Here is a 15387-nt window from a genome sequence, read left to right as displayed (position 1 = left end):
TCACATTTGCTAAAACACTAAACTCCATTCTCTGAACCAAATTCTCAATGGCCTAAACCAATTTGTCGAATAAATCACTCTTTCTGTAAAATCTTAAACAAGTTCAGGCAATTAGACACCATTTGCAAATCTCATGGACTCTTTTTGCAGAACTCTAAACACATTCTCACTAACTAAAACACATTTTGCACAGTGATGCACTTGTGTTGCAAAACAGTAAACACAAGCTGCAAAAGTTTAACAACTACAACACAGTTGTCTTCGCAATGACTCAAAATTCAGACTTGTTTCTAATGATGTGATCAAACCAACTGTACAAAATATAAGCCAGCGTGCACAGGTGATATCAACAATGGATGTAAGCAATCTGAGAGGGAGAGGAAGAAGAGTATGTGTAAGAGGTGGTGGACAAAAAAGAGCAAGGTGTAGAGAGTGTGGTTAAGGCAGGATCGGAGGAACCAGAGGGTTTTTCCCTTTGCCTGGCAAGAGACAACATTGCCTGTGATGTGGACAGTCTTAGGCCAAACCCAACATGAAGACGATATTAAGGCAGAATGAATCTCTCATTGTCCTTGATTTTGCAGTTGCACAACTTTTTTGAGTGTACAGTAACATACTTTTTTTATTCTTTGACCTTTTGGGCTTTTGCAGTTGGACTATTGCATTTTTACAGTGAAGTGCTGAATATACAGACACTCAATACTATACAATATTCGATACAATACTATACTTGCAGTACATATAGTATACAATATTTCCACCTTACTACAGTTTTTTTTCGATTGCTAACAAACTATGGCACAATTTCCCAAACCATTCGTTCATTTCTAGAAACAAAGACACATTTCTCAAAATGTTTAACACATTTCACACACGTTCCAATTTTCTTAATTTTTTCTGCAAACCTCTAGACAAAAAGTTCCCTCATTTTGCACAGGTTTAACCATGTTCTCATTCAGAAAATACAAACACAAAACAAACTCAAGAGTCACACTGTGAACTCAAATACCACACATTTATCCATGAGTAAACATGAAGTAGCAAAACTGATGACACACAATCAGAATCTCAGGATAATATAAATAGAGTCACAGGTGATTATGTGCTTTGGAAAATGAATCCTAGTGGTGGGAGACAAAGAGAAAGAGGAGGAGGAGGGGAAAAGAAAAATGAAGAGGAAAGGGTAAAAGACAGTTGTTCCTGATGAAATACACTGCTCAAAAAAATTAAAGGAACACTTTTTAATCAGAGAATAGCATCAAGTCAGTTAAACTCCTGGGATATTGATCTGGTCAGTTAAGTAGCAGAGGGGGTTGTTAATCAGTTTCAGCTGCTTTGGTGTTAATGAAATTAACAACAGGTGCACTAGATGGGCAACAATGAGACGACCCCCAAAACAGGAATGATTTTACAAGTGGAGGCCACTGACATTTTTTTCCCTACTCATCTTTTCTGACTGTTTATCATTAGTTTTGCATTTGGCTAGGGTCAGTGTCCCTACTGGTAGCATGAGGCGATACCTGGACTCTACAGAGGTTGCACAGGCAGTCCAACTCCTCCAGGATGGCACATCAATACGTGCCTTTGCCAGAAGGTTTGCTGTGTCTCCCAGCACAGTCTCAAGAGCATGGAGGAGATTTCAGGAGACAGGCGGTTACTCTATGAGAGCTGGACAGGGCCGTAGAAGGTCCTTAACCCATCAGCAGGACCGGTATCTGCTCCTTTGTGCAAGGACGAATAGGATGAGCACTGCCAGAGCCCTACAAAATGACCTCCAGCAGGCCACTGGTGTGAAAGTCTCTGACCAAACAATCAGAAACAGACTTCATGAGGGTGGCCTGAGGGCCCGACGTCCTCTAGTGGGCCCTGGGCTCACTGTCCGGCACCGTGGAGCTCGATTGGCATTTGCCATTGAACACCAAAATTGGCAGGTCCACCATTGGCACCCTGTGCTTTTCACAGATGAGAGCAGGTTCACCCTGAGCACATGTAACAGACGTGAAAGGGTCTGGAGAAGCCGCGGAGAACGTTATGCTGCATGTAACATCGATCAGCATGACCAGTTTGGTGGTGGGTCAGGGTCTGGGGAGGCATATCCATGGAGGGACGCACAGACCTCTACAGGCTAGACAATGGAAACCTGACTGCCATTAGGTATCGGGATGAAATCTTTGGACCCATTGTCAGACCCTACGCTGGTGCAGTCGGTCCTGGCTTCCTCCTGGTGCACAACAATGCACGGCCTCATGTGGTGAGAGTAGAGTTGTACCGACTTCAGTACCTATCAGTCCTGAAATTTTAAAAATGTGACACTTTGAGCACTGTTGAGTGGATTCGTAAACACCTCTGATTGGCCATTGTGTTGACGCGCTCATCGGATATGTCTGTGATTGGCTACAATGATCAACACATGGCAGCGCTTGAAAGCATATGAAAGTGTTTGAATTTGAAAGCGGGAGCAGGAGTGTTTGAAAGCAGGCGTCTATCAGGGGACTGGTCTGCGATAGATGTCTGCTTTCAAATGCTCCCGTGTGTATCTCTGTAAGCGCTTGGTGAAGAGCTTCACTGATGATTATTTACAACGTTTTTACAGTGTTGATCATTGAAGCCAATCACAGACATATCCGATGAGACGTGAACACAATGGCCAATCAGAGGTGTTTACGAATCTGCTCAACAGCACTCAAAGTGTCACATTTTTAATATTTCAGTACCGACTAGGTACCGAAGTTGGTACTTTTGACAACTCTAGGTGAGAGTATGTAGGCAGTTCCTGGAGGATGAAGGAATTGATACCATTGAATGGCCCCCACGCTCGCCTGACCTAAATCCAATAGAACATCTTTGGGACATTATGTTTCAATCCATTCGACGCCGCCAGGTTGCACCTCAGACTGTCCAGGAGCTCAGTGATGCCCTGGTCCAGATCTGGGAGGAAATACCCCAGGACACCATCCGTCGTCTCATTAGGAACATGCCCCGACGTTGTCAGGCATGCATACAAGAACGTGGGGGCCATACAAACTACTGAGTACCATTTTGAGTTGCTGCAATGAAATTTCAGCAAAATGGACTAGCCTGCTGCATCATTTTTTCACTTTGATTTTCAGGGTGTCTTTGAATTCAGTCCTCTGTAGGTTGATCATTTTCATTATCATCAAACAATGTGGCATCCTTTCGTTCCTAACACATTACCCAGTCCATATCAGTATAGATATCCAGCGTGATATTTTTCCCCATTGAGATCTGATGTGTTTTCAAAGTGTTCCTTTAATTTTTTTGAGCAGTGTACAAAGCACTATAGTTGACCATATTCTTGTGCAGGAATGACCATGAGGGAAGTTGGTCTGCAGGGTTTTTATATTCCTTACACATACAGCATAATTACAGCACACAGTAGCAGTACTTTAGATGAGAGAACTTTCTTTATTCTATGTACAGTAAATACCGTAGCACATGTTGTACACCCTTAAACTCATAATTCTCAAACTGATTTATAGCCAAGTACTTCTTACACTTCGCATTTTTGCAGAACTGAGAGACTACTGCCTAGGGGAGGGAAAGTCTTTTGTCAGAAGACTATAAGAAACTGTTGTAGTATGGCAAATATGGTCATTACCAGTACTGTAATGCAATTTGGCCGAGGATGCTGAATTTATTTATTTTTTATGTTCAATTCTTTGGTATTTCAACTTTTCTTTTCTAGTGTTTTTTATCTACTGCATCTCTTTACAGCAGTATAATGAAAATAAACTTTTCTTAAAGCTTCTTGTTGAATTTCACTGTATCTGCTATATTTAACATACACTATATTGCCAAAAGTATTGGGACACTCCTCCAAATCATTGAATTCAGGTGTTCCAATCACTTCCATGGTCACAGGTGTATAAAATCAAGCACCTAGGCATGCAGACTGCTTCTACAAACATTTGTGAAAGAATGGGTTGCTCTCAGGAGCTCATTGAATTCAAGTGTGGTACCGTGATAGGTTGCAACCTGTGCAGTAAGCCCATTCGTGTAATTTCCTTACTACTAAATATTCCACGGTCAACTGTTAGTGGTATCATAACAAAGTGGAAGCAATTGGAAACAACAGCAACTCAGCCACAAAGTGGTAGGCCACGTAAAATCACAGAGCGGGGTCAGCGCATGCTGAGGCGCACAGTGCACAGAAGTCGCCAACTTTCTGCAGAGTCAAAAGCTACGGACCTCCAAACTTCGTGTTCATGGAATGGGTTTGTTTTTCAGGGGTTGGGCTTGGGCCCTTAGCTCCAGTGAAAGGAACTCTTAATGCTTCAGCATACCAAGACATTTTGGACAATTTCATGCTCCCAACTTTGTGGGAACAGTTTTGGGTGGCCCCTTCCTGTTCCAACATGACTGCGCACCAGTGCACAAAGCAAGGTCCATAAAGACATGGATGAGCGAGTTTGGTGTGGAGGAACTTGACTGGCCTGCACAGAGTCCTGACCTCAACCCGATAGAACACCTTTGGGATGAATTAGAGCGGAGACTGTGAGGCAAGCCTTCTCGCCAACATCAGTGCCTGACCTCACAAATGCGCTTCTAGAAGAATGGTCAAAAATTCCCATGAACACACTCCTATACTTTGTGGAAAGCCTTCCCAGAAGAGTTGAGGCTGTTATAGCTGCAAAGGGTGGGACAACTCCATATTAAACCCTACCGATTAAGAAGATGTCATTAAAGTTCATGTGCACATAAAGGCAGGCGTCCCAAAACTTTTGGCAATATAGTGTATATCTGCTCTATTTATGTTCTATACTGTAATAGACATCAAGCTGTAAAATGATACCTGATGCCAAAAAGAGTTTTTTGTAACAGTGTTTTGAATTGATCACACTAGTGTGTAAGACTATGTTGTATAGTGTGTGTATTTTTGAGGGCTTGTGTGTCATGTCTGAGGGCAAAGTTTGGTTTTTCAGCAAGATTTAATGTTTTTTTTTTTTCCTGTAACTAGATGCTCTGGATGCCATGTTCTCCTTTTTTTGATGTAGTGTCTAATGAATGATCTGATGTGTCCATAATCTGAAAGCATTGTTTGATTTTTAGTAGGTGAAATAGTTTTGAGGCAATTGTTTAATTTTATCAGAAGAGTCAGGGGTTATGTGAATGTAGTTTGAAGATTTGATTTTGTGTTTAATGTTGTGAGAAAATGAGTGAAGATTTCAAGAAATGTGTCTTAGCAATTGTGAAAAACTGTAAGGATTTTTTCTTTCTTTCCCACTTGCCCTGGTCTTGATGCAGTAAGAACTTACCCTGGGTCTTTTTTTATTCAGTTCATTCTGGAGCCAGCTAAACCACCTGTTACAATCAACACATCAACGCAGACATTTCATCCGTAAGCATCTTAAACATGCTGCAGTTAAAACCCAAACCCCCCTGACTGTCCCCAAACCTCATCCTGTTATTAAACTATTTGGCATGTTTTTCATTAGCTGCTCAAATCTTGAATGATCCTGGGAGATTTAGCAAATGTCAAAACAACTCATGTAGAGTTTACAGCCAAATCATCCTGGGCTTATTCACACAGAATCAGCTCTGTTTAGCTTCTGAGTAAATGGCTGGACAAATAGTGCACATGAATGAGCCCTTGTTGGCTGTCTTATGCATCTGCCTCAACAGGCCTCTGGAGGCGAGCGTGTCTGACAGTGATGCCCATGCACATGTGTGAGAAGCTGTCTTTAGTTACCAAGTTTATTTTTAGCCCGTTAACGGCCTCAATTTAACTCTCGAGAATGCTATAAGGGCACAAGGCTTTTCCTCCTTCTCCTCCCGTCACTCTCTCTCTCCTCTGAGAGGAGATAACAGCTTTTCCTTCATTCTTCCTCAACGTTTCCTCAACAATGAACGATAGTCCCTTGCAAGTGCTGACATTGCCTACCTCTCCGTACCCCGACCAGAGGCCTGGAACCAGCGGCCTGAGGAAGAAGGTCCATGTTTTCCAGTCTAAAAAAAACTACCTGCACAACTTTATTCAGTGCATCTTCTCCTCCATCGACCTGCGGGACAGGCAGGGCTCCACTATGGTGGTGGGTGGAGACGGACGCTACTTCAATTCGACTGCCATTCAAGTCATAGTGCAGATGGCTGCTGCTAATGGGGTCAGTTGCAATTCTTACAGTTGTTTTCTTATGAAGAACCACTATATGCTTCTAAATCTCATCCAGGTTATCGTGATAGACACCTGGCTCTCTTCCCAAATGCATCATGACAACTGCACAGTATTTTTTGTAGTATATTATAGATTTACTTTGTATTCTTGCAGTTTGATGGCAAGAAATAGGAAAGAAGTTCTAATAGAGTACTTTTTTAACATAACCAATGTGATGAAATGATAGCTGATGAATATGATGAATAGATAGCTAGTTTGTTGCTGACCACTTTCCATTTTTGAATTTGCCTCAAAACAAGACATTTACTCTTGACACAAATGGTAGGTATACAGACACAGCTAACCTAGCTCTCAGAACTTTAGCTAACGTTCTGGCAAGGTTCTCGCAAAGTTATAAACAAACATTCTTCGAGTAATGTTAATAGAAGTTATGGTCTTTAATAGTGCTCTGAAAATGTTAGTTGAAACATTATTTATTCGTAGTTAATGGAATGTACTTTTTCTGAAGAGTTTTAGTTGGATGTTCATCTAACATTTTTTAAATGTTACTTATTTCATAATGTTCAGAGAACATTCAAAAGTAATGTTCGCATAATGTTCGTAAATGATAAAATAGAATGTTCCCTTAATGTTTGAATAACCAAGAAAAAAAATTAAATAATGCACGTTTTGAATGTTCAGAAAACATTCAGAAATAACATTTTCTTAATGGGAACATTAGCAAAACATTTATAGAACATATTTTTGTTAGCTGGGTATATAGGACACATTATAAGCAAATGGTGCCACAGTCTTTAATAGATTTCTAATTTTGCCAATTTGGATCTGGCACAGGTGGAAAGAACATGTTGAGCATGAAGTTACTATAGTTGATCTGGTGAAACTTTTTTTGCTCTATTAACTTTTTACAGCAAACACATTAACACACTATCATTTCTCATATGTGACCCTGGACCCAAAATAAGTCGCACAGGTATATTTGTAGCAATAGCCAACAATACATTACATAAATTATCGATTTTTCTTTTATGCCAAAAATCATTAGGGTATTAAGTAAAGACATGTTCCATGAAGATATTTTGTAAATACTGTAAATATAACAAAAATTTATTTTTGTAAGTAATATGCGTTGGCGATTTTCTCAATATTCTCAATATATATATATATATATATATATATATATTTTTTTTTTTTTTTCAGATTTGTATCTCAAATCTGTATAATCAAATAATTGTATCTCAGCCACATATTGTCCTATCCTAACAAACCATACATCAGTGGAAAGCTTATTAGCTAATTTTACTCAATTGACCCTTATGACTGGTTTTGTGGTCCAGGGTCACATATGATGTTGGTCCAACTGAAATTTATACATTATGTCCTACAATAATGACCAGTAACAAATGGTGTTTAATTCAATGGGGCTGTTGAATTTCTTAGGTGGGTCGTGTTGTGATTGGTCAGAATGGCATCATGTCGACGCCGACTGTGTCTTGTCTGATCAGGAAGATCAAAGCCATTGGAGGGATTATTCTTACAGCCAGTCACAACCCTGGAGGACCTGACGGAGACTTCGGCATCAAATTTAATACTGCCAATGGAGGTAAAATAGCTCATGGGTGGTTATGAAGTTTTTTTTTTTGCGTTATCATTGTAAATCTTTAATGCAGGTCCAGCACCAGAGGCGGTCACAAGCAAAGTCTTCCAAATGAGCAGAATCATAGAGGAGTATGCCATCTGTCCTGAACTCAGAGTCGATCTGGGGACTATTGGCAAGCAATCCTTCGACCTGGAGAACAAATTCAAACCTTTTACAGGTGAGAACATTGGCATCTTTTTTTATAAAAAGAATGGCATCTTTTTTAAAAAAAAATAAAAAATAAAATGTCCTGTCGATATTCTGTCATGCAGTAGAAATTGTGGACCCAATTGAATCCTATGCCAACTCTCTGAGGAACATCTTCGATTTTGCTGTTTTGAAGGAGTTGCTATCAGGAGACAACCACATACAAATCCGTTTAGATGGAATGCATGGAGGTGAGGAACCATATTTCATCGAACAGATTGATCTAGCCATTGAGTTACAACCATAGCCAACGCTTCATCAAGTTCATTTTCCGCATTTTGAAAAGAGCATTTAGAGTAGCAGCTGCATCTACTTAATAGGATGAAGATGCTTCCATGTGTGCCAGTTGGATAGGGATGAGTTTAGACTTGCACTGCTGCCCGCTTCTCTGCGAGATTGAGTTTCCATTTACATGCAAGTGATCTGAATGATTAAAACGAGCCATCTGACATAATACAGCTCTCCTCTTTCAAGGAGTAACTCCATACCACATTGATGATTCATTTGAAATTATAGGAATCTTCTAAATCAAGAATTGATTAGATGACTTCCATTATAACTGCATGACTGTAAATGCGATATTTGCTTGTTTTAAGTCTGGTAATTAACAGAATGTCACGGTTTCTGTAGATGCAGTTTAAATTGTATTGAACCCAGAACATTCCTTTAATGGATAAGAGAAACTTTATTCTAATTGAATCAATAAAAAGGAAGGAGAGTTCTCAATATGAATCATTTTATAACTTGGTCCTGTGTCTCATTAAAACTGCTGACTCTGAACTTTTATTGTTGAACCTTCATTGGTTCTACAGTGATTGGGCCGTATGTGAAGAAGATCCTGTGTGAGGAACTGGGCTCCCCTGCAAATTCAGCCATTAACTGTGTACCTCTGGAGAACTTTGGAGGTTGCCACCCAGACCCTAACTTGACCTATGCCGCTGACCTTGTTGAAACAATGAAGAGTGGACAGTATGACTTTGGAGCAGCTTTTGATGGTGACGGTGTAGGTGTTGAGACATTGAGATCAATGTTGCTACTGCATACGACCCTTTGACCCAAGCGAAAGTGCTCAAGTGACAGTCAGCAAAACATTTTTTTGACCCCGCCCTGACCCATTCACTCTCTCTCTTTCTAGGACCGTAATATGATCCTTGGGAAGCATGGATTCTTTGTTACCCCCTCCGACTCAGTTGCCGTTATTGCTGCAAACATCTTCTGCATTCCTTACTTCCAGCACACAGGAGTAAGAGGTTTTGCTAGGAGTATGCCCACCAGTGCAGCTCTAGACATGTGAATATTACTCCCAAATGTTTCACATTATTAAAGATCTATACTTGCATCTCGACTCACTCTGCTTTTCTATGCAGGGTGGCCAGGGCCACCAAGATCCAGCTATATGAGACTGCAACCGGATGGAAGTTTTTTGGGAGCTTGATGGACGCAGGTCGTCTCTCACTGTGTGGGGAGGAAAGTTTTGGCACAGGTAATGAATGTACAGTACCAAGATATATAAAGACAAAAATACTTCAACTATGGCCACTTTTGGAGATGCAGACAATAAAATCTCTTAAAGAGGACCTATTATGCTCTTTTACAAAGTCCTGATTTTTTTTTTGGGTTCTACTTAAATAGGTTTTCATGCTTGAATGTTCAAAAAACAAATTTTTCCACATATTTGACATTGTTGCAGCACCCCTCCTCCCAGTCTGTCAGTAAAGCCCTGGATATACTTCTGTTTTTTTTACACGTACACAGTTGAACACACAGCCTTGGAAAGTATACTTCATTTAATTTCATCTTTCGCAACGAGTTACAACCCATGTAAACAACTTTGTATTCTTTCATGCTTAAGTAGTACACATGAGGGTACTTTCTAACCTCTTCGCACAATCTCTCATCTATGTAGGCCTCCATTGTCTCTGTAGCTTGTATGCGCTCCGGTCTGTTCTGTTTATGTGGGACAGGCAAGTTAAGTTTTTCTTTGACTACCTTGTGAATCAACACCCCCAGGGCACGGTTGCCACCTTGTGGATAAAGTAATTATTGCAAAAAATTAAATGCGCATGCGCAAGCTGCGTGTACAAAATACGCACGGTTACAAAAATTTGGCGGTGCGTCTAAAGTGCGCGTGTACGCTTCTGATGAAGAAATTGGCGTCACACGCACTGTATGCTGACCCTCGCGTACGCGTAAAAAGTGAAGTATACTTTGGGCTTAACGCTCCTGGCTGTTTCCCAAAAGCATTGTGAGCTAAGTTGATCGTAGAGAACATTCGTGGTAAATGGTCTCCATGATCAACTTGGGTTCGTGCTTTTGGGAAACACAGCCCTGTTTAGTTCCTGTCTCTATGAAGCCCCTCCTTCCAAAAAGTGCAATGTGCTCTGAATGGTAAGCTGGACCAGTGTGTTGTGATTGGTTAACTGCTTCGAGCATGTTTGGGAAATGTCACACGCCTTACCATAACCGCGTTTCAACACACTACTAACACAACTTAATGTACTTGTGTATGCCTTGGGCAGGAATTATTTAAATGAGGAATATTGTGACGTGTTTGTTCCTGGAAGAAAACTCAAGACTACAATCCAGGCGTTTCAGGGAGTTCCGAAAAAGACTCACTTTGGAGTGATTTTGAGCTTTGTAACTTTGCAGACATTTTTCATGCTCAAACAGCAATATTACACACTAAATAAAGTTGAAAACATTAAAAACATAATAAGACCCCTATAAAAACAAACTCGCACTATACAGTATGTACAGGATATACAGGATATACAGTATGTTAAAAGTCACGAACACTCGTGTCATTTCGATCACATCACAACATTCTGAGGAAAATACAGTGAAGAAAATGGCATTTCTACATTTTTAAAAGTAAAGGTGCATTGATGGCTCCATGAAGAAACTAACATCCATGGAACCAAAAGTTCTTGAAAAAGGTTCTACAGATTATTGAAAAGTTCTTTGGAAAACCCAAAATGGCTCTTCTATGGCTTCGCTGAGATTTACCTTGGTTTTTCTTTGTTTTCTTTAAACATGTATACAGTATATATATTATATTTACATGTATTACATTTCATCTCATGCTCATCGCCGGCACTGCTGCCTCCATTGTAAACTATAGAAAAAAATTGATTAGGGGTTAAGGTTAGGGTGAAAATACATAACTGAGGGACAGTTTTTATTTGTGTTATAGAATAAAACATTATAAAATTAAATAAATAAATAAATCTATATAAAATTGATATAATTCAATAAAGACTGAATTTGTTTAATTCATTATTTTCTTAGATTACTGTTTTAAAATACAGAGAGTTTGGGTCTGGGACAAGATACGAGATACAAGACACCAAGACACAGTTTTAATGTGACCTTAAAGGGATAGTTCACCCAAAAATGAAAATTTGATGTTTATCTGCTTACCCCCAGGGCATCCAAGATGTAGGTGACTTTGTTTCTTCAGTAGAACACAAATGATGATTTTTAACAACCGTTGCAGTCTGTCAGTCTTATAATGCTTGTCAATGGGAACTCCATCTATAAGAGTCAAAAAAACATGCACAGACAAATCCAAATTAAACCCTGTGGCTTGTGACGACACATTGATGTCCTAAGACACGAAACGATCAGTTTGTGCTAGAAACCGAACAGTATTTATATCATTTTTTACCTCTTATACACCACTATGTCCAGCTGTCCGGTTGGTGAGGTCTGAACGCGCTCTGACAACGAAAGTGATGTCTCGCACTCATTGAAGTATAAGCGCGAGACATCACTTCTGTTGTCAGAGCGCGTTTTCAGACCTCAAAAAATTGATATAAATACTGTTCGGTTTCTCGCACAAACCGATTGTTTCGTGTCTTAGGACATCAATGTGTCGTCACGAGCCGCAGGATTTAATTTGGATTTGTCTGTGCATGTTTTTTTTTACTCTTATAGATGGAGTTCCCATTGACAAGCATTATACCACTGACAGACTGCAACGGTTGGAGTTAAAAATCATCATTTGTGTTCTACTGAAGAAACAAAGTCACCTACATCTTGGATGCCCTGGGGGTAAACAGATAAACATCAAATTTTCATTTTTGGGTGAACTATCCCTTTAAATATAACAAAATATTTATTATTTATTGCTAGGACATAAAAGTGACCAAAGTTGAAGAAATGCCCAACAGAAAGTGTAGCAACAAAGATATGATTAAATTTGCTATATCTTCTTGATAGGTTCAGATTATATCCGGGAAAAGGATGGGCTTTGGGCAGTGCTAGCATGGCTGTCCATCCTTGCAGTGAGGAGACAAAGTGTAGAAGACATTATGACAGACCACTGGAGAACCTATGGGAGGAACTACTACACCAGGTGTACTATCAGTAAAAGACCATCTCTACATATACAGTCTAGTCAGACATTTCATATTGATGATATATGTACGCATGACAGATTTGATTATGAGGAGGTGGATTTAGATGCGGCTGTGGAGATGATGTTGGATCTTGAGCTGATGGTTTCAGACAAGGCATTCATTGGGCAAGTGTTTACTGTGGGGGAAAAGAAATACCAAGTGGAGGCAGCAGACAATTTTGAATACAGTGACCCTGTGGATGGAACCATTTCAAGAAATCAGGTATTGTTTTATAGTAGATTCTCCTTGTTGAGTCAGTATTATACAAGTAAAAAAAAAAAACACCAAAAAAAGCTATTTAGCTATTTATTTATTAGCTATTTATTGAGACTCATTGCAGAAAGATTATTGAAACAGAAAAAATGTTAACATACGAAATATCGACATGTCATTTTGACAAAGGAACTTGATTTCCTTCCCCCAAACAAGTTAAGCGCAAACTCCGCCCAGTAACCAATTCTAACGATTTCATTGGTCACATCAATGACAGTGCTGATTGTCCACATCAGGGGTCAATCTTTTAGGGGCCATTTATGTAACAACTTAAAAACTGAAAACATTTTATGGTTTTTGGCCGTTCATTTACACAATAACGACATTTTGGGGGCCTGAAAACGCAAACTTTTGCAAATGGGATTCAAAGGGCAAGTTTGTGAAAATGATACCGTTATCTTCTCTGTGGAAACTACAAAAACTCAAATTTGTGAAAATGATAACATCATGGGCTACGTATTACATGTTCAGTCTATAGGCACATAGTGTTTCTTTACAAAGTGACATCGCCAACTACTGGCCTGGCATGAATAATACAGCGTTTTTAATCGTTTTAACCATTTATATTAAATAAATGAATTAGTTTTTGCATTGTTTTTGTCTACGCTTATCCATAGACCATCTAGCACTCTCTTGTGTCTCCGGACCCCAGTTAAAACCCCTCTGCATAAGCGAGCTCCGCAGGCAGCAGACTTCTTCCCGACAGTTAAAACGGCGTTACGTCACAAAGTGCGTAACTCATAGAAGTAGGGACAGCAGCAAGTGTTTAGGGTGTCATTTGGGACAGGGCCATAACTTTAACCTGAAATCTAACGTTTAGTATAGCATAATGATCGGTAGTGATGGGCACTTTCGAAACAGTGCTTTGTGAAGCTTCGAAACCTTTACAAATCTTGTTTTGAAACAAGGCTTTGTTACATAACTGTTTCAAAATGTTTCAAAATTCCAGTGGTTTCAATCCATTGTTATATTGAAATGTTGAAGTTGTTCTTGTTCTTACTTGCAATTAAAAAAAAATAATTAAAAAAATTCCAGTGGTTCACCACTGGGGGGGCGATCTCTGTGAACCCGTGAACCAATGAAATCGGCTGTTGGGCGGGGTTATCGCTTAACTTGTTTGGGGAGGGATACTGTGATTAATGTCTGTAATGAATTGTATAACATTACAACATAAGTATTAAGAACATGTAAACATCCCCTGTAGGGTTTGCGGATCATTTTTAAAGGAGGTTCTCGCATAATCTTTCGTCTTAGTGGGACCGATAGTTTCGGAGCCACAGTTCGTCTGTATATCGACAGTTATGAGAAAGATATAAACAAGCTCTTTCAGGACCCACAGGTAAATTCTTTTTTTTTTCTTTTCAAAATTATATCGTTCATACTTAGGTCTTGCTTACCATATAAAATTAAAAAATGAGCAATAAAATGTTGAGTAATAAGATGTTTTTTCCCCACAACTTACCACAGGTGGCGCTGGCGGAGCTCGTCACTATTGCCCTGCAGCTTTCACAGATACATGAAAGAACCGGACGAAGAGGCCCTACTGTTATTACATAATTACTTCTTATGTCCTAATTACATCTTCGGTTTTTTTAAACATTGCTTTCAGCGAAAAATATAATTGCAACACTCGTCTTATCAGAAGGAGAGATAAAGTGTACAGGCGTTCTTCTTTCGCCTCTTACTGTCACCTTTGCTTGGCTTATGAATATTAATTACGTCACTTGACGTTCCAGGAAGGTTACCGAGCAACGTGGCCATAACCTAATAAATATTCGTGACATGACGGACTCATAAACAAGCTCTGATGTCAAGTAATACTGTAATATCCAGGCTGAAATAATTGTGAAATGAGACGCAACTGTCACTCAGGTAGGCTAACTTCTGATAACGGATATAATTTAAGGAATATGGTGGCTTCTATAAAACAGTAAAATGTGCTATTCCAGCACTGTTTTGAGTGCATGATTCTTTCATTACGGGTTTTGATGTAAAGTCCTTAAAAAAAGTTGGGTAAAACTACTTAAATTTGACCTTGCTGTAATATTGTTATATAAATGTGATTCTGAATGTCTGTGTAAAATGGTATTGCACAGTTGTCCATCTGTCTCATTTGTTTTATGCTGTAGATTCAGTAAATTCTGAATAAATATCTCGTTCACCCAGAGAGAGAGATATATATTTCAGATACAGGCATTAGGCCAGTAGCTTTTATATTTTAGGTTAGGTTAAACAACCTGCTGTAATGTGCATTTAAAAGGTTAACATTTTAGGCTACAATAAGATCCCATTAGTTAACTAACAATATAAGCAATTCATTTGTTACCATATTTATTAATGTTAGTTAACTGTTTACTGTTAGTTAATGTTAGCTCAGGTCCATTAAATAATATTAACAGATACAACTTTTGATTTTAAGTAAATGTTGATATTAACATTAACTAAGCTTACTAAATGCTTTACAAGTATTTTTTTCCATTGTTGATTCATGTTAACTAATGTTAACAAATGGAACCTTATAGTAAAGTGTTACTGTTAAAATGGCAAAATTTACATTGTAAAAAATGGAAATAACAGTAAAATAATTTATCCCAACAACTGCATTCCAGATATTATTACAGTCGTTAAGGAAATCTCTCATGAAGCTTACTATAAAACTCTTTAAACCTGAAACATGTGTAGGCAAACGTAAAAAAGTGTCCTTGTGCAGTTCTAGCAAAAAGTTAAAAACAAAC

The 15387-nt window shown here is 39.0% G+C and overlaps 1 protein-coding gene across 4 annotated transcripts in view; it reads left to right on the top strand.

Annotated features, from left to right (window-relative positions):
• The first annotated feature begins 5747 nt into the window (after positions 1-5747).
• LOC127523241 (phosphoglucomutase-1-like) overlaps positions 5748-15387 on the top strand; it is a 12237-nt gene continuing 2597 nt past the window's right edge. For 3 of the 4 annotated variants that reach the window (XM_051913745.1, XM_051913736.1, XM_051913726.1), the window contains exons 1-11: positions 5748-6122; positions 7574-7736; positions 7804-7950; positions 8045-8170; positions 8792-8982; positions 9115-9269; positions 9347-9462; positions 12201-12336; positions 12418-12601; positions 13857-13991; positions 14120-14524. In XM_051913745.1, coding sequence (XP_051769705.1) covers positions 5865-6122; positions 7574-7736; positions 7804-7950; positions 8045-8170; positions 8792-8982; positions 9115-9269; positions 9347-9462; positions 12201-12336; positions 12418-12601; positions 13857-13991; positions 14120-14209 — 1701 coding nt within the window. In that variant the 5' untranslated portion in view covers positions 5748-5864 and the 3' untranslated portion in view covers positions 14210-14524. Of the gene's footprint in view, positions 6123-7573; positions 7737-7803; positions 7951-8044; positions 8171-8791; positions 8983-9114; positions 9270-9346; positions 9463-12200; positions 12337-12417; positions 12602-13856; positions 13992-14119; positions 14525-15387 lie in introns of those variants that run through there. The other variant, XM_051913755.1, reaches the window with a different exon arrangement.

The sequence above is a fragment of the Ctenopharyngodon idella genome, chromosome 2 (assembly GCF_019924925.1).
Source record: "Ctenopharyngodon idella isolate HZGC_01 chromosome 2, HZGC01, whole genome shotgun sequence".
Taxonomy (NCBI): Eukaryota; Metazoa; Chordata; class Actinopteri; order Cypriniformes; family Xenocyprididae; genus Ctenopharyngodon; species Ctenopharyngodon idella.
The sequence above is the reverse complement of the archived record's forward strand: the minus strand, read 5'-3'. Positions and strand labels throughout refer to the sequence as shown.